This window comes from Choloepus didactylus, chromosome 20 (genome assembly GCF_015220235.1).
Source record: "Choloepus didactylus isolate mChoDid1 chromosome 20, mChoDid1.pri, whole genome shotgun sequence".
NCBI classification, from domain to species: domain Eukaryota; kingdom Metazoa; phylum Chordata; class Mammalia; order Pilosa; family Megalonychidae; genus Choloepus; species Choloepus didactylus.
Window position 1 is genome coordinate 15631172 of NC_051326.1, and position 23157 is coordinate 15654328.

At 48.2% G+C, this 23157-nt stretch overlaps 2 protein-coding genes across 7 annotated transcripts; one reads left to right on the forward strand and one right to left on the reverse strand.

Annotated features, from left to right (window-relative positions):
- Positions 1-451: 451 nt before the first annotated feature.
- SLC5A6 (solute carrier family 5 member 6) lies at positions 452-17731 on the reverse strand. 6 transcript variants are annotated; one of them, XM_037812620.1, is made up of 19 exons: positions 17655-17731; positions 16693-16757; positions 15237-15351; positions 8745-8835; positions 7423-7954; positions 7055-7120; positions 6675-6726; positions 6218-6285; positions 5758-5912; positions 5193-5333; positions 4854-4983; positions 4218-4306; positions 3739-3851; positions 3303-3370; positions 2805-2891; positions 2457-2638; positions 2158-2261; positions 1795-1910; positions 452-1463 (listed from the first exon to the last, which is right to left on the reverse strand). In XM_037812620.1, exons 5-19 carry the CDS (start codon positions 7813-7815, stop codon positions 1326-1328), a joined length of 1902 nt encoding a protein of 633 aa, XP_037668548.1. In that variant the 5' UTR covers positions 7816-7954; positions 8745-8835; positions 15237-15351; positions 16693-16757; positions 17655-17731; the 3' UTR covers positions 452-1325. The 6 variants fall into 6 exon arrangements, with proteins under 6 accessions (XP_037668548.1, XP_037668547.1, XP_037668545.1 ...); XM_037812619.1 differs by lacking the exon at positions 17655-17731 and adding an exon at positions 17095-17595; XM_037812617.1 differs by lacking the exon at positions 15237-15351.
- On the forward strand, positions 17237-23117 carry ATRAID (all-trans retinoic acid induced differentiation factor). The gene is made up of 7 exons (XM_037812621.1): positions 17237-17517; positions 18183-18304; positions 20057-20128; positions 21865-21936; positions 22037-22158; positions 22458-22555; positions 22754-23117. Exons 1-7 carry the CDS (start codon positions 17419-17421, stop codon positions 22856-22858), a joined length of 690 nt encoding a protein of 229 aa, XP_037668549.1. The 5' UTR covers positions 17237-17418; the 3' UTR covers positions 22859-23117.
- The last annotated feature ends 40 nt before the right edge of the window (positions 23118-23157 follow it).

The following is a 23157-nucleotide window of genomic DNA, read 5'->3' on the forward strand; positions in this document are numbered from 1 at the left end:
CTTGGTCAAGGCTGAAACCACTCAGATCTACCTAGAACCAACCATCCGCTGAGGGACTCAAGAGCTCCTCCTGGGCAACCGGAGCCCACATGGGAGAAGAGGAGCACCGTGTTCTTCACAAGACCAGGAAAGTCCAGCTCAAATGTCTTATGTTTAAAGCCTAATAGCATTCTTGCTCCAGACCGAAAACCAAAAATCTCACCAGCAGCAAGGACTGTCCTGGCAAACTGAGACACGGGATAAGGATGCAGCAACAGAGGAGAGGGTTTGCATCTTCCACCTTGATGAGCACCACTGCCTCAAAGACAGGCCTCAGAAACCTGAAGCCACTCCGGCTGAATGAGCTGCTGCTCTCTCCTCAGCAGAGGGGGGCACCCCCTTGCCAGGGGAAGGCTCCTTATCCTCTCCACGGGGTGCCCAAGGCGAATAAGAGCAGCAGCACAGGCTGTGGCAGATTTCAGATCCAATGGCAGCTTTTATTGCCCAGGAACAGACAGGAACAGGGTAGAAGCTCCACAGGGAAACAGAAACACAGGTGACAATGACACTAAGGTGCCATGGCTCAGGAGTCAGGGGTGGCTGTTCCACAGTGGACCCAGTCACAGCACACGGCACTGGTTTCCTTGGATCCACATTTGCACACCCCAAGTGCCACGTGCAGAGGTGGAGGGTGAGGGCAGCGATGTGGAAAACTCCCTACTCTATGTAAAGCAAACAAACACACCTGTCAGTTCTGAGAGGCCTCTCAGGGGCACCAAAGTCTTCCCCTCAGGAACAGAGGTAGGCTGTAAGGACGAGAGGGACTCGGGTGCCACAGACAGCCTGACAGTCACAGGGCAGTCTATTGTGGTTGACAGTGTCTGTGCTCACATGGGACTGCAAGGGACGCGACAGGTCAAGACAGCTTCAAGTGTTATGGTGGAGATGGTCGATCTTGCCAAATCGGGCCCAAGAACAGTTACAACCACAAATGCTTATTTCTATTCACTTTGGTGGAACTTGCCAATGTTGCATTAGAGGCCACTGTCCTTCTCCCAGAGGATTTGCTTCCATCCCCATTTCTGGCACACTCCTGCCCCCTGCAAGCCCGGTCTGCTAGAGAACAGACTGGTGAGGCCAAGGCGAAAAATAGTGCCCTATCCTCAAACCCCAGCGATGCTGAAGTTTCTACTGCACGACTGGCCCTCTGAGAACAAGGCCAGCTGGGATGGGCTCGGTCCTCCAGGGCTCTCCCCATCCCTGTGGACCATATGGAGTGCATCATTCCTGTCCTACAGGGTGGTCTCTTGCACAGTGTGGGCAGCGGCCTGGGGCCTGGGTCCGGGTCACAGTGAGGTCTCCTGGAGAATGAAGGTGGGACTTTGGCCTGCCTCAGACACAGCTGCAGCCTCCTTGTAGCTGCTGCCCCTCACGATGCCGTTACTGATCTTCTCCGGAAACATGCTGGTGTCTGTGAGGAGGTCCTGGGGAACATATAGCAAGGGGAGTGGGACGGTGTGAATACGAGACAAAGGGGTGGTGACAGAGCTAAGGTAGAACAAGTGACAAGACAGCTTGATCCCTTCCAGGTGGGAGGGCAGAGGAAGGGCAGGCAGGGGGAGGCCAGCCCTCGGCACCCCTCTCTGGGCCCAAGACCCGTCTGCCCACCGAGCCCACACCCCCCCTAGGGATAGAAGCCAGGGAGGCAGCTGTGGGACAGTCCGTGCTTAAAGGGATGGAAGGGAAACTGGAAGGGCAGATAGTGGTCTGTGCAGAAGGGCTGGGAGAGGAGAATTTGGACAACAGAGGCACTACCTGGCTACAGCCTTTGCAGGGAAGTTGCTTCTGGCAAGACAAAGACCAGAGGGCAAGGATTTTGGACCACACTGGGAAAATGGTCCGAGGGTTCAGGGTCCGGCCCCGCATTCCCCCTAAAGGCAAATGTGCTTTTGAGTATCCGACCGTGTCCAGTCCACACCCACCAGCCCTCTGTCCTCTGGGTTCCACAGTTCATACAGGCCCAGCCCACCTCCCAGATCTCAACCAGGAAGCTTGACTGCTACAGACACCCAAGAGTTCAGCAGGGCAGGGGCAGGACTTCTCCAAAACTCCAGATTCCCTGAGATCCCCCTGCCCACCCCTGTTGTTTCTCTGGGTTCCAATCCTATACCCCCTCACCAGTGAGCAGACTGACGATCAGGCCCACCACAATGACTGTGGTGGAGTTGTGAGCGCTGTACCATAAATAGGACAGGGAATAGAACCGCTGCAGCCCTGAGGGCCTGGGGAGAGCAGAGGAGGGAAGACAAGAAGCAATTTATGGATGGGGCTGTCCTCAGGCCCCTGGCTCCACCCACCTACACAGTCCCCAAGGCCTGGGGCCCAACACCCAACACTTTCTGGAGGCCTCTGGTGGCCCATCCCTTAGTGAATCAAGATGAATTGTGCTCTCCAAGAACAAGTGAGCCCCAGCTCACCTGGAGAGGGCAGTAGGGGGCATCAGCGTGGTCATGGGAACAGCAGTCAGGTTGCTGGGCAGGGAGAAGCTGGACCCGTTAAAGGCAGTGGACGCCGAGCTGGAGCCCATGCTGGTCACTATGCTCCCGATGCCGATCCAGAAGGCCATGACCAGTCCGGCCAAGAGGCCCACGATGGCACCCTGCCCAAGACATGGCACACTCTCCTGTCCAAATGCTGGCCCTCGGCTGCCCCAGCTCCCTACCAAACCTCCACCCCAGTCTCCAGCACTCATGGTGAGAGCCCTGCCCAGCCATTCCCCAGGCCCACCCCTATCACATGACTGTGGAGTCAGATGGGTCACTCACGGGAGGGTTGGCACAAGGAAAGAACATCCCAAGGCAGAAGAGTCCAAGCAACGGCCCCCCGACCATGCCAAAGATGCTGATTGCTGCCTGGGGAGGACGGGGTGGAGGGAAAATAAGAGAAAAGCATGCACAGTAGGTTCAGACATCCCCAGCCTCGCCGATGTAGGGCCCGGCCACCTGCCACTGCCTCAGAGCCCACTGGTCAGAACTTCCTCACAAACCCTTCCAGCTGAAACAGACAACTTAAGATTCCACAGGCAGGAATGGTAATTGGGATGGGCTGTGGGTTCTCCTCCCGATGTCTGAGCCAACAATGCCAAGAACGACTGAAGCTTTTGGCTACCTGTGCCTGTTCCACAGCTAAAGCTAGTCCATCAGAGGGGAACTTCTAATACCTGCCTACTATGTCTTCCCCTCAAAATAGCTCTTTCCCCCAATTTCCTATTTCAGTCAGTTCCTTTCCTCCCCTAAAAACTGCCTTCTCTCCATAATCATTACCTGCAGCACCGGTCCCATCTGGGAGGAAAGAAAGGCCATCCCTATACAAAGCAGCCCATAGCCAAAGGCTGGGGAAAGGAAGAGGGAGGGAACAAGATGTGTGTTAATGCAAAAGAAAAAAAAAAAAAATCGAGCAAATTCCTTTCCCCAGCCAAGCCACCACCCCTGTGACCCTGGAGGCAGAGGGCATGTTACCTTGCACCCAGAGCCAGGTCCCTCCCATCCTGTCCTCACTCTTAAGTACGCAGAGAACCTCCCCAGGAAATGCCTCGACATGTAAACAAGTGCGGGGTGAAGGTTGGGTGCTTCATTAGGCAAAGGCTGAGCCCTGCAAAGCAGGTGCTTCAAAGCCAACTGGTGACAGTGGTCATGGCCTATCAGGCATTAACCCAGGCTCTGTGAGAGTACAAGGCTAGACATGAGGAACATAATTCACCGAGGACTTTGGAAAGCAGGGTGGCCCGGGCCTCAGAGAAATCGGGGAACCATGGTCGAATCAGGTCTTCCATCGTAACTGTTGCCAGTGAGTTAAAAGCAGAGGATATGGTGCTGAAAAAGAATGACAAGCTGCCTTGAGTCCAACAGCTGAGAGAGGCAAAGCAAGAGGCACCCCATGGAGGGGACAGCACCCAAGGGTGGCAGAGTGACGTGCAGCACAAAAAGCCAACCCGACAGTGGTCAGCAGAGGTTATCTCACAGGAGACCTGGAAGGCCACTTGTCCTTTTGTGTATGTGGGTACAAATTTTTGTTCAAGTAGATCGATTCCAGGTGTTGTAATAGGAGAATCCTTAACCAAAAAGGAAGTGTCTCCATCTCCCCAGATGGGCCGGGCACAATGAGAAACTCAAGAGGGATGTCCCTTGTACCAGCGGGGTTACTGTCACCACACCTGAGAGAAATGGTCATGGGAGTACCTGAGGGAGCCACTGAAGAGGCAGGCCACAAAGAGCCCCGGCAGGCCCGGCAGGACCTTCAGGAGATCCATCACGAAGTACAGGACGAACTACAAGCAGAGCAGACATACACAGCTCTCCTGAGGGGATCCCTTCCCCAGGTGAGACGTGCCAGGAAGCCCTCTGTGCACGTGCCCCAGCCAGACCACGGAGAGGGGGACACCAGGGAGGGGCGCAGACCCCGAGGCATCGCTGCTGACCCAAGTGACTCCATGGCAGGTGGGAAAAGAAGGTGCTCTGGGAGAGCTGCAGCCCCCACCCTAGCTCTGGCCTGACAGGCAGGATGACATACGCAAGCAGGTCACCTTGCTGAGCCTGTTATCTTATCTCCCCTGCAAAATGGGGCTGCCAGGAGGGTGAGATGAGACCGGGAGGCAGAAAAGGTAGGTCCCCACCCCCAGCAGGGTGAGCACATGGTCAGGCAATTCCTCACAGGTTCGATTCCTAGACCTCTAGACCCCAACAACAGGAAAGGACCTCGGTGCCATTTCCCACCCAGGGCAGGGGTCCTTTCTGCAGCTCCCAGCGTACTGTCCTGGGGCAGTGTGCGTGTGTGTGTGTGTGTGTGTGTAGGAGGGGTCGGGGAGGCCTGCTCACCTGGTCAGGGGCTGCTTGGCTCTGCTGCGGGCTCATGGGGTACTCCTGGTAATAGGCAAACATGACCAGGCCGATGAGGCAGCCCATGCCGAGGGCCACCTGCTGGCAGGGGAACACGGCATAGCAGGAGCTGCAGGAGAGGCCAAGGCCAGGGCCAAGATGGGGCTTGGCTCACAGACAACCCAGACCCTCCCTCCAGAGCCCCCAGAGAAGCGACCCACATGCTGACCCCAATGGGAGTGTGTATGAGATCCTGTCCCCACTCTCACAGCCCTGGTGGAACTGGCCGCCCCACTGTCCCAGGCCCCCCTCCCCTCGTCATCCTCTTTCAGTGCTCACAGCACAGCAGCCGTCTCCGAGCGAGAGCTGAGGTAACGCTGCACCTGAGCCTGGTTCACCCCGTACAAGGAGAGCATCATGAAGACACCGCCAAAGGCCAGGGTCCAGAAGGTGTGCCGCACGAAGGGGTCCGGATCCAGCCTGTGATGGACACCACCCGGTCACACGGCTGTGGCCCCCAAGGGGACTCGGCCCTCCCTGCCCTCCTAGCAACGGGGGTCAGAGGAGAGAAGAGTGGAGACCCCACTGCTAGTGCCAAGGGAGCTACTGAAGGTGAGAAGCTGGGGCCTGAAGAGACAGAGCAGCAAGTTTGGGGCAGAGGCTCTGTTTCTTCACACCATCGCCCCATTCTGGGTACTAAAAACTTTTTGAAACCCCCATAACACTAGCCTGGCTCCTGAGATCACCCAGCCACCTCTGCAGGTCAGCTTTCTGCCCATCTCTGAGCTCTACCTGAGGCTTCCACAGCTTGCCCTTGGCTTACTACTGCCATGAGCTCAGCTGCTAAGACCAGGCTCAGATCCCAGGCACTGCAGACCCCAGGCAGGGGAAGGGGTGTACTTACTCAATCCCAGAGATGAGGCCGTGCTGAGAAGCCACATCCCACACATGCCCCAAGCCGCCCACCTTGGCTGCCCCCACGATGATAACCGCCAGCTGCCCTAGGAACATGACGAGCGTCTGGAACACATCTGTCCAGATGACTGCCTTCAGCCCGCCCTGCAGGGAAAAGACAGCATGCTGGCCATAGATGTTCTCCAAACCATCCAGTAGGGTGGACTCTATCCTGCCTGCTGGGGATGTAGTAGCCGAAACCCTGCTGCATCAATCCCACTGCCTCCATCCCTAATGTACACTCTCACCCTGTCCCATCTCGTCTATTCTCATACAATCCCATCTCCTAGAGCTCAGTGAATTCCACCCCATTCCCAGCATTTCATCCTATCTATCCACCCATCTTCTCATCTCATCCTCCCCCACCTTCTTACCCCATCTCCCCCTCCCCTAGGGTTCTGTGCACTCACCAGAGCAGTATAGACAGCACACACCATGCCGAGTGCCAGCACCGACAGCCACAGATCAAAGCCAGTCACTGCAAGCAGATAAAAGCCACATTCTTATTTCCGGAAGCAGGCTTCCCAGCAGGCAAGCCTACCTCGATGAGGGCAGCCATGTCTTAAGAGATAAAGTGGGATGACATTGGTCACTGGTTTGCTAAGACTGAAATTAATCATTCACCATGATGGAGATACAGCTTTACCCAAAAGTGGATTAACCGATAAAAGTGGGATAATGTTGATTAGCTTAAGTGAAGTGCACTAAGCCTACTTCCTCATCTAATAGAGCCAAATCCAAGGGCCCAAGCAGTGATATAATTCCTTGGCCAAGGTAGGATTCTTTCTGGCGTATCCTCCACTGTCCCCTCCCAAAGGTATTTTCCCAGCCTGATGTGGCTGGAAGCCAAGGGCTGTGACTACTTACCTGCATTAAGGGCAAGGGATGGTGCATAGAGCACAACCCCCATGTAGATCACCTGTTGTGAGGCAGAGAGAGTGCAGGGTGGGGAGGAAGAGGGGAGAGATGGACCTTAGCTTCAAAGTCTCAGTGACCTCCCATCACCTAGGTTCGCTCCCCCCTCCCTTCACCTGCTCCTACATTTTGGCTTGCTGGCACCACCGTATCTGTGCTAGACCTGGAAGGAATGGGCAGCAGGATGCCTCTGGAGGCTTCTGTCACACTGACTCCCAGCAGGAATTTCAATCCTGCCATTCTGAGAGCAAGGAAGGTGCCAACTGTCCCAGCATGCCCAAGTCCAGGTCCCTCTATCATGGCTCAGGCTCAATTTCTATCCTTGCACTCACCATCTGAAAGATGAACGTCACTGTTCCACAAATTCGCACAGCTTTATTGAATCGGAGCTCCAGGTACTGGGCAAGCATATATGGGAAAAATGCATCCCTCTTACCTCACTTCGCACATTTCACACCCAACTTCCCTCAAGAGGCCCAGGAACACGAGGGAATGTCCAGCTCGTATCTGCTCTGAGCCCCACGCTGCTGGGCACCCCGTCCCAGCCTCCCCCAGCAAGGCCATATAAGCACACGCTGTCCTCGCTGTTACCCTCGTTGGGTGGAGGGGCCCAGGCTCCCAGATCCCTCGTGTACGCCCCGTCCCTCTCCTCCAGCCCTGACCCTGGTGGCCCCAGCGCCTCCCTTCCTCCCCCACTCACCTCGTAGGCACTGGTGAGCCGCAGGCGGTAGAAGATGGGGATGAAGATGTGTGCAGGGATCAGCAGCCCCAGGAAGTAGCAGCAGCCCAGGAACCAGTATTGGGTCCCAAATCGGTAGATCTCGGCCGGCACGCCCAGGATGGCCACGGCCGACTGGAAGGTGGCCAGCAGGGACAGTGACACGGGGAGGCAGCTCATCGTGCGGTCCGCCAACAGCAGCTGTCCGACGGTGTGCCGGCCCCAGCCACGACAGGCGTGGTAGAGCCCGATGACAAGGGAGAGGACCAGCAGCAGGACGAAGACGGCGTAATCCACTATGGAGAAGGTGGGAGTGGCAGGGTCTACACCTGAGGCTGGGGGCAGGGGAGCGGAGGTGCTCGCAGCCACGCTCATGTCCACACCGTGTCCAGGACCTGTGGCCAGGGGCTGCTCATGGACTCTCGGCTGCTGCTCCGCTGGGCAGTGGCCACAACCCGGCTCCCAGCCACGGGCTCACACCTTCCTCCTCCGCCGAGTGACACTGCCAGGTGAGCTGCACAGGAGGCAGTGCCCAGTCAGGCCGAGCGGCCCTCAAGGCCACCTGCCCTCAGGCCTCGTGCCTATCGGACGGGACCAGCCAGCCTGGTGGTGGCCCCAGAAGGCCTGGAAGTGGGTGTGGGAGGGGAGGCAGGGGAGGGAGAAGCAGCAGAGTGAGGCGGCAGGAGACAGTAACTTGGCCAGGATCTTGGGGTGAGCAGAACTGTTGAAATTTAAGAACCTTCTCAAGCCTCCACCCTAATACCAAAGAAGAGCAACGCTGGCCCCAGTTTCTGCTCAGAAGAGCTCCCCGCCGCCCCTCGCAGGCACAGGCCCAGTCACCACAACTCACGGAGCCAGCGGAGCCCTGCCTGGCGCCACAGCCCAGCCAGGAGGAAGAAACGGAGACCAGGGCAGCTCAGCTTCCCCCGTCTCCCCTGACCTCACCCCCCGCCTCGCACCATCCCACATCACCCCCGCTAACAGCACCCCTCTCAGCACTGATCCCTGGGGGTGGCCTCCGGGGCAGCCCCAAACTCCATTCCAGCCACCCCAGGCCAGCCCTTCCGCGCCCGTCTTATCCTCCCCAACCCCACCTCAGCCCTCCACTCCGGGCTCAGCCCCTCTACCCATAACACCACAGTCAACAGCAGATCCGGAAGCGGAGTGGGGTTCAAAGGTGAGAGTTGAAGGTGAGAGAACAGCGGGCTGGGGCCAGGGTTTCAGACTCAGGATTACAGGGCCACTCTGGAGAGAAGCAAACAGCCAGGGAGAGTGGCCCTGTGTCGCTGGGGACAAACACCCACCTGGAGAAGTGATCCCTGTTCTGTGCAGAGCTGCCTGAAGGGGCTGGGGTGTCTGGAGCTGGGCAGAGGCTGAGACTGGCTCAGTCAGGACCTGAGGTGAGACAGGAATTGGGGGTGGGGTGAAGTTCAGCAGCCACTGGCCCCTCCAGGGAGCCAATCCCTGGGGTCCGAATGGCCCTATCACCTGAGAGCTGGGACCCTGGGGCTCCCAGGCCCCAGCTCAGCCCAGGAGGCTCTGCAATGGGAAGCAGGGAGTGCTCATTCAGCAGCATTCCTAGAAGGATTAGACTTTTGCCATAAGTCACACTTAGCAATCTGGGCTGGAAGGAACTGGAAAAGGAGCAGAGAGGACACAAAAGCTGCTTCTTTGACTCTTGCACAAGAAATACTTCTCCTCAAACAGTGCACCCCTAAACTTAGAACAAAGACAGAATGATACTACTTCCACACTTACAGGAATTGCTCACTATTACAACCCCCTAATTTCACGAAGAAACAGGCCTAGATGGTTCAAGGGACTGTTCCAAAATTGCACAGCCAGTTACTGTCCGAGGCAGGATGAGGGCTCAGGCCTCGTGAGGTCTTGTCTGTCCTGCTCTCCATTTGCACCCTGCAGTCTCCGGAGGCAGCCCCCTGGGATTATTAGAGTTTCGGGGAAAAAAATACCAGAAAATGCCATGTACTTAGACAGTCTGACATGATTGACATGATGAGTTTTGAACACTGCTATGTCACCCAGCAGTGTGCTGGGAGCTTTAGAAACATTAATAACACCCCTGGAGTGCTGGGGGAGGAGGACCGGTGGGGCACCTGGGTCCAAGTTTTAGTACTTGTAATTACTGTAAACAAACCTGGACAGTCGAAAGGAACTGCTGAGTGGAATTTCCGGAAGGCAGCAGAGGGCTGCCTGGTGAAAGGGCAAAGGCTTTTTTCCAATTGTCTGGGTCAGATCTTTAGGTGAAATAGATCCAATAATTGATAACAATTAAAAGAAGGGCACGGGAACTCTTATCAATACTAAGGCCACCTTAGGGCTCTTAAATGCCACTCCCTGGTTTGAAAACTTTTAAAACCAAAATTCAACAGAATCAGGCCTCATTCTTTTAATGTCACCTATCTCTGCCCCCAGGGCCTTTTAAACCGTGGCCAAATATGAATGAACCAGCTAAGGCAGCCATGGGGGAAGGGCCAGGGGCAAAAAGATGGGGGAGTGTGGGCTTGTTGTAGAATTTTCTCCTGGGCCTGGAGATTAGAAATGGTAGGCACAGGGGAAATGGTGAGGAATAGGCCATGTGTGTTATGAGAGACCTCCCCAATTAAAAAATTTTTTCCCCAATAATACCTTTGCAAGGGTAACCACAATAAACAAATCATTATTAAAACATAAATAGCCTTGGGACAGAGTTAATTAGATCTATCTGACAAATTTCAGTCAGTAAAAGAAAATGTCCTTGAGAGCTATGGAAAAGTTTTCCTGGATTTATGCTTAGGACAAATTAAACAATTTATATTTTCCAGAGCTTCACAATCAGTATGTTTTTGGGGTTGTTTGTAATTTTAAGAAATTATGAAAACAAAGATACGCTTTTTAACCTCCAGTGGGTGTGGGGGCAAAAATGCAGTGACAAAGGCTAGTCCTTTCCTGTTTTTATAATGACTTTTGAACCAAATAAATAAAATTTTATTCTGCTTGGGTATACTCTCCCTAAATTTATACAGGTTTACTGATAAAATAAGCTAGCATTATATCTATTAGGTCTTTAAGATGGTGAAAAATGTAAGTTTGTGTTTAATGAAATTAAGTTACTATTTTGGCAAACTTTATTTTAAAAATAATTGTTTTGTAGGATGTTTATTAAAGACAATATCAAAGACCTTTTTGGTCAAGTATGCAGGTATTTAAAGTATACAGGATGTGCATTGTTAAGGAGTGTAATTTTGTACTGCAGAATGTGTAAGACAAAGCCTGGGTGAATATGGAAAGTCAGGGAAGTTTGTAGAAGTGAATTTTGTTTGTTGTAGTCAATGCTAATTAAAATTTGAGAAGCTTGTCTAAGGGAGTGTAGTTTGTCCTAAAGTAAAATGGCTAGTTTTGTGAAAGTAAATTCTGTTTGTCATAGTCGATGCAGACCAAAAATTTGATAGGCTTGTTCATAACATTTTTAAAGAGCTTTTGTGTCAAACTGTGTATTCATACAAAACTGGAGTTCAATTTTATCACCATTAAAATAACGCAGATTGTTGGTCTGCTCTTAATGAAAGGTTATAAAAAGTTTTTAACCATCCGAGTATTCTGTCTACAAGACAAAGATCCTATGTCATATCAGAATATCTCTGTTGATGTTTATGTTGACCTTATCTTTTATTTTAGAAGTCTTTTCACTTTTAAAGGAACTAAATCTTTTTCTTATAATCATATTAACTCATATTTTACTTTTTGTTGTCACTTTGGTTGTATAAGAAACCAAATAAAGTAACCCATTTTTCTGTTTAACATAATGTTCAAACCTAAGAATTTTTGACATTTTGGCCTCCCAAAATCAAACTCTAGAGGGTATCCTTTTATTTCAAACTATTGCAAAGGATTTGTTCGTTCACCATGTAAAAGTGAGGTGGCTAAAAACAGTTTAATATACTACATGAGAAGTGTTTGGGAAGTGTTATCAAATTTAAAAGAGATTATTTTAAATATTCTGTCGGCTAAGTTTGTGTGGATGAAATATTATTCACGGATTGAGAGACTCCTAAAGACTTGGCAATGTTCTCACTGTTCATGTTATATTCTGATACTGATCTGCATGATATTAGACAACAGTATGATGTTGTTAGTCATGGTTTTAGTTATTCTTAGAAAAATGTTACAGATCATGGAAATGACCAGATTTCCTTGTCAGTTACACTACTTTGCTCTAATGCTTCTCTAAAAGTACATGTGGTCAGCTATAACTTATAACTTCAACTTCAACAAAAAGACTTTAAAAGAGAAGCAAGGCAAGTATATAAATTGTTCTACCTATTAACTAACATAATCCTAGTAAATGTGTAAAGATGAGACAGGACAAAACTCCTGTTATAGTTGATGAGCCCAATAAGTGAATGGTTAAATGTTCTTATTTCTGAAAATAGCTTCATTTAGAAAATGCTTATAAGAAAATTAGGGCCTAGATTGTAAACTCTTACAACAGCCATATTCATTCCTAAGCTTTAACTGTTATTTCTAAATTCTAAGATGCTTTGCTCTTTGTGTAAAACCAGTCGGGTTCCCTGGAATTCTGCGTATCTGTGTGACACCTGAGACTCAGAGTTAAAGTTCTCCAGCTCTAAGGTACCAAGAAGCAACACTCATTCTAAAACAACCCCATACAACAACTGTTAAAAAGCTAAAGAATCAGACTTTAATTAAAGAAATGAATGGGGCTGATCTAGTTGAGAATTAAAGTGAATTAAAATACAGGGTAAAGGGTGATATTAACAGTAGTTTGTAAAACTTTAATTTCTATGAGAGACCAAATAGATTTTGTTCAAAAATTTAAATTTTCTGTAGCACACTGTTTTTATTATTTTGTTTTTCATTTGTTTTGTTTTGTTTTGTCTGTAGCACACTATCTGACTTAACCTGCCTGGTCAGTTTATTTGAACAATCTAATTCAGCTTTATTTGACATGAAACCTAGAATAAGAAATGAGATCTTAGTATTCTGTACAAGTTAATGTAACACCCTGATGCATTTCAGAGTATTTTGGGCATACAATGAAAAACTATTTGCAAGTTCCCTTGAGGGAAGGGAAAGAAAGCATAGAATAATTAATCTTCCCTACCTGGGGAATTCCTGCTATTCTCTCACATAATAGGGGCTCCTAATTTACCAAACTATAATCAAAGAACTTTGCAAAGTCTAAATCTAAGATCTACTCCTTTTTGAAAAACATATATTATCCCCATTTAAACTTGTAACAGGGAGACCTATAAAAATAAACTCTAAAATATATGAACCCTGTCTAATAAAAGGAAATACGCTATTAAACCAAGTCCTCGATCTTGAGGCTTGCATTTATAAAGCTTATTTCTGTATTGATGTAATGTCTATGAGTTACCCCCTAAAAATCTGTGCTGCTCAACTGTGGCCTCTCTAAGCAAAACTCGGCAAATAAGCTCACTACCTTCCCCACTACTTGGGACATGACTTCCAGGGGTGACCTCCCCCGACACCCTGAGATTAGCAATAGATTCATGACCAAAATGGACAAAAAGAAATAAGATTTTAATGGCTAAGAGTTGGGAGGTCATTCCAGAGGTCACTCTTATGCAGGTCTCAGCCAGAAACTGCCAACACTATTCCTGAAAACCCTAAGGAACCTCCCAGGTTCTATCTAAAAATCTATTTAAAAAAAAAAAAAAGAAAAATATTTCTTCTACTCCTTTTACTTTCACCTTTAATTTTCAATTTACTTATTAAGTTTATTTTTCAGAGACTTAAAGCCTCCATATTGTTCCCAAGTCATTTAAGCTCCAAAGCCCAGAGACACCAGTCTCCAGGAACAACAATCAGAATGGTGGCCACCGAGATATCCCTCCAGATTGAAGAATGAACAAACAAGAGGGAGGAGTTGTAACCCAGAAGTTAAGAATTAACAAATGACTATGGTTACTGAATCATTATATGGATGTTTCCTTCCTTCTATTATATATTATAGAACAGCCAAAATACTTGAAATTACTGAAGCTCCCTGAACTAATCTCAGTCCTGTTTATATTTACTATTGTAATGATTATTCTAGCCTAATCTCAGTCCTGTTTATTACTTAGTATTGTAATGGTTATTCTAGCCTAGTCTTAGCCCTGTTTATATTACTATTGTAATGGTTATTCTAGCCTAGTCTCAGCCCTGTTTATATTACTATTGTAATGGTTATTCTAGCCTAGTCTCAGCCCTGTTTATATTACTATTGTAATGGTTATTCTAGCCTAGTCTCAGCCCTGTTTATATTACTATTGTAATGGTTATTCTAGCCTAGTCTCAGACCTGTTTATACTTACTATTATAATGGTAACAATGCCATCTCCCCTTTGAATCCATAAAAAACCCTAAACTCCTTAGACTAGGGGAGACATATTTTTAGGCCAATAGGCCATCTGATTTCCTGCTTAGCAATAAACTCTTTCTCTCCTTGGGGAAAAACCAAAAAACAAACAAAACAAAAAAAAACAGGAAACACCACATCACATCCATTAGAATGGCTATTATTGAAAAAACTGAAAATAACAAGTATTAGGGAAGATGTGGAGAAATAGGACCCTCATGTATCGTTGGTAGGAATGTAAAATGGTGCAGCCACTGTGGAAAACAGTTTGGTAATTCCTCAGAAAGTTAAGTATAGATTTACCATGTGATCCAGCAATTTCATTTGTAGGTATATACCCCAAAGAATTGAAAGCAAGGACTTGAACATATATTTGTACACCAATGTTCACAGCAGCTTTATTCAGACTAGCCAAAAGTTGGAAGCAACCCAAGTTTCCATCATTGCGTAAACAAAATATGGTGTGTGTGTGTGTGTGTGTGTGTATATGTATACAATGAGGTATTACTTAGCCATAAAAAGGAGTGATGTTCTAAAACATGTAACAACCTGGATGAACCATGAAGACAAGCATGTTGAGTAACATAACCCAGACAAAAATGGATAACTGTTGCAAATGTTGTATGATCTCACTTACAGGAAATAAATGGAATATGCAAATTCAGAGTCAGAGATTAGAAAACAGGTTTCCAGGAGCAGGTGTGGGAGTGGGGAATGGGGAGTTAATGCTTAATGGGTATGGAGTATCTGGTTGTGGTGATGGAAATGTTTGGCAATGGAAGGTATTGCCAGTAGCACAACACTGTGAATGTAATTAATGCCACAGAGTTATATACTTGAAAGTGGTTAAAATGGGAAGTTTTATGTTGTATGTTACCACAATGACAAATTAAAAGAATAAAAACCATAGAACTGTACACAAAGAGTGAACCCTAATATTTTGAACTAGAGTTAATGATATAATAATATTGGTTCATGAATCATAAAAAAGGTACCACACTAATGTAAAACGTTAATAGGAAAAACTATGTGTGTGTTACAGAGGTGATATATGGGAACTCTGTACTTTTTGCACTTATACTTTTTCTGTAAACCTACAACTGCTCTAAACAAAACAAACTCACCGTGTTTCAGGTCAAACAGTTTACCTGAACACTCTCTAAACAAGGAAATGGAGGCATAGAGAAGTTAAATAACTTGGTCAAAGCTACCCAGCATGACATAAAATCAGAAAGACAGAAAGGGTGCTATCTGTAGCTGTCACCAGGGACTGACTCCCCAGAAGCCCTGTCCTCACTAATCCCAGAGCAAAGGGTTAATTTAAGTCAGTCATTAATGGGTCAAAGTTTAGATTTCAACCAATAGTATATAGAGAGATATTAATATAAAGCCATCTTCTGCTCTTGCCTACGTTGAGTAAAACCAGCCTGGCTCTCTTCTGCCGCTCCCACACCGTGTTCTCGCGCAGATGTTGCATAGCTGGCAAGCAACGGCTCCATGCAGTCTAAACCTGAACTCTGACCCTCCTGAGGCCAGTAAAGATTGGAAATCACAGCTGGCAACTCTAGGGATTGTATGTTTTTGCAGAGTCACAGATGCCAGTCTCCCCAATGTTCCCAAAGGCCACTCTGGTTTACTGTAAAGATGCCCCAGGTCTTTGTAATTTGCAACATCCTGAGTTCTTTCAATCCTTTTTGGCAAAATTTTACTGTTACAATAAAGGTGATGAGAACTACTAGAAAGTAAGAAAGAAGGTTGTTGCATGCAAAGAATGTGTAAAGGTTATGTGTAGGTGGTTGGTGAAAGGAAGAAAAAGGTCCCAGTACATTTTCCTGGCCTGTGAAACAATGTCCAGAAATGCACACCCCTCTATGATAGAACTTTATTTGCATGAGGAGCCAAGAACCCTCCTGGATGGCTGAAAAGGGAGAGCAGGCAAGGCAGGAAAAGCCTGATCCAGTAACACAGCCTTCGTGAGGCATGATTCTAAGAACTGGGCAGTAGCTTCCTAAAAACTCTATACTTGGAATGTTATTCTGTGTAAGGGGGAACAAAATTTTGAGACATGCTGCAGCATGCTGCGGAGTGGATAAACCCTGAAAACATTCTGCTGAGTGAAATAAGCAAGGCACATAGGGGCAGATATTGTTGGATGTCACTTAATAGGCAATATCTAGAAATAGCAAATTGTCAGCAACAGAAAGTAGATTCGAGGTTACAAGGGGATGGAGAAGGAAGAGTTTTTGCTTGGTGGGTTCAGAGTGCTTGTAAATAAAAATTAATTAAAAAAAAAACACAAAATTCTATACTTATTCAAACCCCATGGACTTTCAACTCTCTGAGAGAGGAGCCAAAAGTAAGTGCTGAGTGGTTTCATTAAAGGTTTAAGGCATCAGGGCACAAACAGTGGGCTGTGGGACCCCTTTTAAAAAGTCTAACACACACACACACACACACAAAAGAAGTCATTCTCGACCACCCTGGTCACACTGCAGCCGATTGCTCTGACTTCTACAAAAGGCCATGGCTACACCAACAGTCCCAAAAGAGTTTCCTTCAAATCTACCCTTGTGCCTGGAATTCTTCAAGGGTCTGAAAGACTTTGGAGGTCCTCATTAAGATGCTAAGAACAATGAAAGCCTTAGAAACATATAACTGGGGGTGTATGGAAGAGATCAGAGGCGGCAGGATGAGCCTCTCTCGTCCCGGGCCGGCCGCTCGAGAGGAGCTCGGGCGCACTTTGGGGAGCTTCTGGCTGGCCCTCCCCAAAACCAACCCTCAGTCGCTCCAAAAGCCGGTTTCCCGGGGGCCCTTCGGCGGATGCCCCCGTCACCCTGGAGCAGCTCCCGCTTTCCCCTTCCCCTTACCTCCGAGTCAGCCAGGACTAGGACGATCCCTTCGTTCTTCCTGGGGTCACCATCGCTCACTTTTTCTGGGAAGGCAAAGGTACATGAGGTGTTAGGGCGGCGTCTTTCCCGCCCCGACCACCTCGCGCGCGCGCTCACGACTGAGGTGAAAGGACGGGGTGACCGGAGCGTCCTCGGCTCGTCTCCTCCCGCCACAGCTGTCCCTCCGCTCCTCCATCAACCCCGCCCGCTTTCTCTCCAGCGCTTCCCCGTTTCCTTCCAGCCGCGTGGCGCTGAGACCACCACGTCGCCGCACACGCCTCAGACCTGCCCGGACCCCGCGCGGGAGCCCGGTTCGCTTGCTCCTCTCCCCGCCCCGCCACGACTCTCGGCAGCCTCCCGGCCCCGGCCGCCCGGGCTCACCTGCCGCGTCTCCACGCACGTGGTGCCGCCGCCGGACCGCCGGGCCCGCAGCGCCCCAGCCCCCGGCCCGCGCGGCCCCGCCCCCTGCGCGCGCCGCCATGTTTACTGAGGGCAGACGCAGCGGCCCGGAGCCGAGGCGGGGGCGCGCGCGCCGGGAACGCGGAGCTGCGGGGGCCGGCGGGCGGCTCAGGGGTGGTGGAGCTGCAGCCGCGAGGCCTTGGCTAACCAGGGGAGGAGAGGGCCCCGGCCCGGGAGGGAAGGCGGGGGCGGAGCGACCACGCGCAGAGCACACGACAGGCTGAGAAGGACCGAGGGAGCGGGAAAATGGCGCTTTGCCGGCCCGGCCGCCTCGCGAGCTGCGTGCCCTGGGCTGCGGCCCTGCTTCTCGCTCTGGGCGTGGAAAGGCCCCTGGCGCTACCCGAGGTACAGAAGCAAGTCAGAGGTCGGGCCGCGGCAGAGTTGCCGGCAGATGGCGCACCCGCCGCTCGGATTTGGTCCCCGAGGCCTCCTCCTGGCCTCACCCCGCCATAGCCCGGCCGGCCCCGGTCCTAAGTACTCACGCTGCTCCGGCCGGGCGGCGCCCCAGCCCGGCTGACGTTCCGAGACCTTTGAAATTTGACCTCGCTCCTTACTCTTGGAGTAACTTTTAAGTTATTTCAAAACAGACGAGTCTTGCGGCTGTTTTGTAAGCGCTCCACGCCCGAGTGCCGTATTTCGTGTAACGGCCGGAATGTACTTTCTGTAACGTTTGATGTGTTCTTTGTGTATGTGCCAGCCCTTTTACTCCGCGCCAAACCGGGACTGTTAGATTGAGAAGTCACTGGGGGGTGCATAATATGTTCCAGTCGTACGTGATCCTCAGAGTTGATCGCCTTTCCTGGCCTAGGTCTGGGACTGCAAGGCTCTGACGCGCTGGGGTGGTGCCAGGCTGTATGGGAAGGAATGCATCCCCTAGTCTAACCCCATACAAAGAGGACGGGGAGAAGAGTCCCGCAGAGAGCTGTTCCTGACAATTTACTCTCGATCTCCTTTTGTTCTTTTCTTGGCTTTTCAATTTCTAGAGTCTTAATAGGTTTCTCTCTTCTCAGATATGCATCCAGTGCCCAGGGAGTGTGCAAAATTCGTCTGAAGTGGCCCTTCATTGTAAGCAGAGCCCGGCGCTGATGCTGCATGCCCGCTGCTGTCTGAATCAGAAGGGCGCCATCTTGGGGTGAGGGAGGAGATGGCATCCCTGGAGACTGAAAAATACTCAGTTTCCACGACGGATTCTACCAGGCCTTGTAGATAGGCTTTAGGTAGATAGGCTTTGGGCATAAACACTGGTGCCTATATTGGAGGCATCTAAACCATGACTTAGGCTTTTAAGATCTGTATAGCATTTTTGGCTAGCTAAACCCTATGATTCTTTCCGGTTGAAACCGCATAGAAGTCATGATTTTTGCCTGCTTTTTTTTTAATCAAACAAAAAGTTTTGTATGACTTAGCACACAAAAAGTTTTGTATGAGCTTTGTTCTTTTGTTTACTATCAAGTTACTGTGTGTTCCATGAAATTCTCCTTATTCTTCAAGACTAACATGCTAATAGCCTTCAATACTATGCTAATATGGTCTTCCTTCCACCCTTTCTGATTAATTCATGTTTGTCTTGGAGGCAAATTCCCCTTCCTGTCCCCTGATAGATCCTTCAGATTCACTCCTGCCCCTATTAAACATTTTCTGCTGAATGCTTCATCCTCACTTCAAACTCAAAATGTCATATTTCTTGCTTCCATTCTCCTCTTTCCCTAATCTATCTAAATATCTTCCTATAGAAAACATTCCTTATTTATAATTTTCTGTTGCCCTCAGGATAAAGTTCAAATCATGAACTAGGCATTCAGTATCTACTACAGATAAAGCTCCAGCCAGATTCAACTACCCACAAAGTCATTCCACCTTTGTTTCTTTGTTCAGCCCCTTCTCCTTATCTGGAAGTGCTTTCCTCCACCAAATTAGGACATAACATATCCTACAATTTCATCAACTTTTTGTGAATTCTCCCTACTACTAAATCCTAGAGTAATGTCTTTTTAATTGACTTCCAGTCCTTAGTGTCTGTACTGGTCAAATTTATTTACAAACTGTTCTGTGATTTCTTTCATACTGTAACTTAACATTTATATTTTTTATTTTGGCAATTGTCTTGTTCCCCTACTAAACTGTAAGCCACTTGAAAGCAAAGATACTGAACTGTGCCTTTTCTTTTTAATTATTTAATTATTTATTTTTTATGCCTTTTTAGAAAGTATTCTCTCAATGTTTTAATAGGTGCTCGGTGCATATTTATAGAGTAAAAGAATGGCCAGTGATAGATATTAAAGAAAAAATAATTGTGGCATGGTCCTCAGTGTCCAGGAGTTTACATCCAGTCTGATCAAAAATGCACTTGGAAAAAACTTTTATTTATATGTGATTTGCATTTTTTTTTCATTTGTAGGCCCTTTGTGGATCTGGTTTCATAACATTACAATGTGAGATCCACTAACCTAGACAAAAAACACATTTTTTCCAATACACGTGCAGATGTGAACTGACAGGGCCTAGATGTACTGATTCAAACAGTACTGTCCAACAGAACTTTTCTGCGATGAGGGAAATAAATGTTCTGTATCTGTATTTCCAATGTAGTAGCCACATGTGACTTCTGAATACCTGAAATATGGCTACTGCCAATGAGGGACAGAAATTTTCATTTAATTTTAATTAATTTAAATTTAAATAGCTACATGTAGTTAGTGGTGCTGTACTGGACAAGATTAAAATGGCTACCATCATGGTTCCAAGTTTGTGGCTTTGAATACAGCTGGGTTCAGTTAATGTTTATTAGCCAAAAAGAGTGTGTAGTCAAATACAATCCTTGCCATGGATGAAGAGGAGAAGAGACACAGAGTTACACTGATTACTGATTACTTTGTTTCCTTAGGCTGGATCTCCAGAACTGTTCTCTGAAGGATCCTGGTCCAAACTTTGCTCAGGCACGTACTGCTGTCATCATGTAAGTGGCTAGGTACCCTCCCTCCCAAAAGGTGAATATAGCGAAGAATTGATGGGAAAGTCTTTGGGCATGGACCCTAAAAAGTGGGGTCTGACGGCTTGACATGCTGAGCCCTCTGTCTTGGGGCTTGTCCCTTTGAAGCTTGTACTGCAAAGGAGAGGCTAAACCTGTTTATAATTGTGCCTAAGAGTCTACCCCTGAGTGCCTCTTTGTTGCTCAGATGTGGCCCTTTCTCTTTAGCTAAGCCACCTCGGCAGGTGAACTCACTGCCCTCCCCCCTACATGGGTCCTGACTCCCAGGGGTGTAAATCTCCCTGGCAACATGGGATATGACTCTGAGGGATGAATTTGGACCCTGCATCATAGGATTGAGAACATCTTGACCAAAAAGGGGATGTGAAATGAAACGAAATAAAGCTTCAGTGGCTGAGAGATTTCAAATGGAGTCAAGAGGTCACTCTGGTAGACATCCTTATGCACTATATAGATAACATTTTTTAGGTTTTTAATGTTTTGGAGTAGCTAGAAGTAAATACCTGAAACTACCAAACTCCAACCCAGTAGCCTGGACTCTTGAAGATGATTGTATAACAATGTAGAGTACAGTGTGATTGTGAAAACCTTGTGGATCACACTCCCTTTATCCAGTGTATGGATGGATGAGTAGAAGAAGAGGGACAAACACTAAATGAAACATAGGGTGGGATGGGGGGATGATTGGGGTGTTCTTTTTTATTGTTTTTTATTCTGATTCCAGTTCTTTCTGGTACAAGGAAAATGTTCAAAAATAGATTGGGGTGATGAATGCACAACTCTATGATGGTACTGTGAACAGTTGATTGTACACCACAGATGATTGTATGGTATGTGAATATATCTCAGTAAAACTGAATTAAAAAAAAAAAAAAGAAGAAGAAGAAGCAGGGTACTGAGCCATCTTGACAGGTGAACTCGGTGCCCTCCCCGCTACGTGGGACCCGACTCCCAGGGGTGTAAATCTCCCTGGCAACGCAGAGTATGACTCCCGGGGATGAATGTGGACCCGGCATCGTGGGACTGAGAGTATCTTCTTAACCAGAAGGGGGATGCAAAATGAGATGAAATGGTTTCAATGGCTGAGAGATTCCAAATGGAGTCGAGAGGTCACTCTGGTGGACATTCTTATGCACTATATAGATAACACCTCTTAGGCTTTAATGTATTGGAATAGCTAGAAGTAAATGCCTGAAACTACCAAACTCCAACCCAGCAGTCTGGACTCCTGAAGACAATTATATAATAATGTAGATTACAAGGGGTGACAGTGTGATTGTGAAGACCTTGTGGATCACACCCCCTTTATCTAGTGTATGGATGAGTGGAGGAATGGGGATAAAAACTAAAGGACAAATGGGGTGGGATGGGGGGATGATTTGGGTGTTTTTTTTTTTCACTTTTATTTTTTATTCTTGTTCTGGTTCTTTCTGATGTAAGGTAAATGTTCAGAGATAGATTGTGGTGATGAACGCATAACTGTTATCATACTGTGGACAGTGGATTGTATATCATGGATGATTGTATGGTGTGTGAATGTATTTCAATAAAACTGAATTTAATTAAAAAAAAAAAAAAAGAAGCAGGGTCTGAATATTAAATATCTAAACTCGGATAGCCCAGGATAAGAACAGTCCAGGAGAATGTTTGAATGGAGTTATAGTGCTTTCTGGAACAGAGTTCTAACAGTGTATGCTTTGCAGAGACCTGCAAGCAAACCCCCTCAAGGATGACCTGACCAACACCTTCCATGGCTTTACTCAGCTCCAGACTCTGTGAGTAAGGGTCTGTGGTGGGGGGCAAGAATCTGAGCTCACAGTGTTGTGAGCTCAGCAGCTTTGAGCTGCATATTGTGACAGCCTGTGTTGTCTGCAGGGTACTGCCACAAGATGTCAGCTGTCCTGGAGGTATCGATGCTTGGAATACTATCACCTCTCACATAGATAACAACATCTGCCGAGGGCAAAGGGACCTCTGCAATAGCACTGAGGATCCAGGTATGCTGCCTCTTCTCCATCGTTGTGGAAACTTTCTTCCCTTGTATTATTCACTTTAGACCAGAAAGACCATGAAGTTGCTTAGGTGCCTTCTGTTCCAGGTTTTGAGGCTCTAATCCCTTGGAAAGAAAAGGGGTTAGAAGATAATGATTATTATTGCTGGTATGCTCTGCTTCCTGTACTCTCCTTTCCTCTCCCTTGACCGTGGAAGGATTGACAGACTCTTAAGTTAACGCAAGTATTTGGGATACATACCTGAGGAGATCCAGTGATATTTTCTCTTTCTCTCTGGCTCCCAGAACTGTGTCCCGAGAATGGATCTTGTGCACCTGATGGCCCAGGGCTCATGCAGTGTCTCTGTGCTGATGGTTTCCATGGCTACAAGTGTATGCGTCAGGTGAGGAATTAGGCTTTCTAATTAGGGATGAGAGAAATGCATAGTGGGAATCTGTCAGCAAGAAAAGCCTGGAGACCAGGAGCAAGTGGCCTGAAAGAGAAAAGAACACTATTCGAGAGCTTTGACCTAGCTAAGGGTCAGGTGCACTAGGATCGGGCCCTCAGTGTAATGCCCTACTCTTCGGTCTGTTTTTCTCAGGGCTCCTTCTCACTACTCATGTTCTTTGGGATTCTGGGTTCCACCACGCTATCCATATCTATCCTGCTCTGGGTGACCCAGCGCAGAAAAGCCAAGGCTTCGTGAACCACAAGGGTCTCCATACTGACCTAGAGCCTCCGGAGCTGTTTTTATCCAGCCTGGGAACTCTGCTCCCCAGTCAGGCCTCATTGGCCAGCGGATCCTCCCAAGGCTGAGGCCGCCGTGGGAAGGAAGATGGACAACTGCAGAATCCTAGAGAGTTGTGGACAGCCCCCCAGACCAGAGTGGACTTCTGCCAATTTCCATTTGTGTTGTCGACAATAATAAACAGTTCATTCCTTTTTTTTTTTTTTTTTTTTTTTTTAAGGGAAAAGTGCCTTGCCTCTGTGTTTTTCGGTTGGGGT

Excerpts from the sequence above, each read along its gene's own strand:
- SLC5A6 (XM_037812617.1), bottom strand. The coding sequence starts at position 7,815 with ATGAGCGTGGCTGCGAGCACCTCCGCTCCCCTGCCCCCAGCCTCAGGT. Across the intron at positions 6,727-7,054 it reads TGACGTTCATCTTTCAGATG|GTGATCTACATGGGGGTTGT; the intron begins GTGAGTGCAAGG and ends GCCTCACAACAG. Across the intron at positions 4,307-4,853 it reads GCCAAGCAGCCCCTGACCAG|TTCGTCCTGTACTTCGTGAT; the intron begins GTGAGCAGGCCT and ends CTCTGCTTGTAG.
- ATRAID (XM_037812621.1), top strand. The coding sequence starts at position 17,419 with ATGGCGCTTTGCCGGCCCGGCCGCCTCGCGAGCTGCGTGCCCTGGGCT. Across the intron at positions 21,937-22,036 it reads TTTACTCAGCTCCAGACTCT|GGTACTGCCACAAGATGTCA; the intron begins GTGAGTAAGGGT and ends TGTTGTCTGCAG. Across the intron at positions 22,556-22,753 it reads GCTACAAGTGTATGCGTCAG|GGCTCCTTCTCACTACTCAT; the intron begins GTGAGGAATTAG and ends TGTTTTTCTCAG.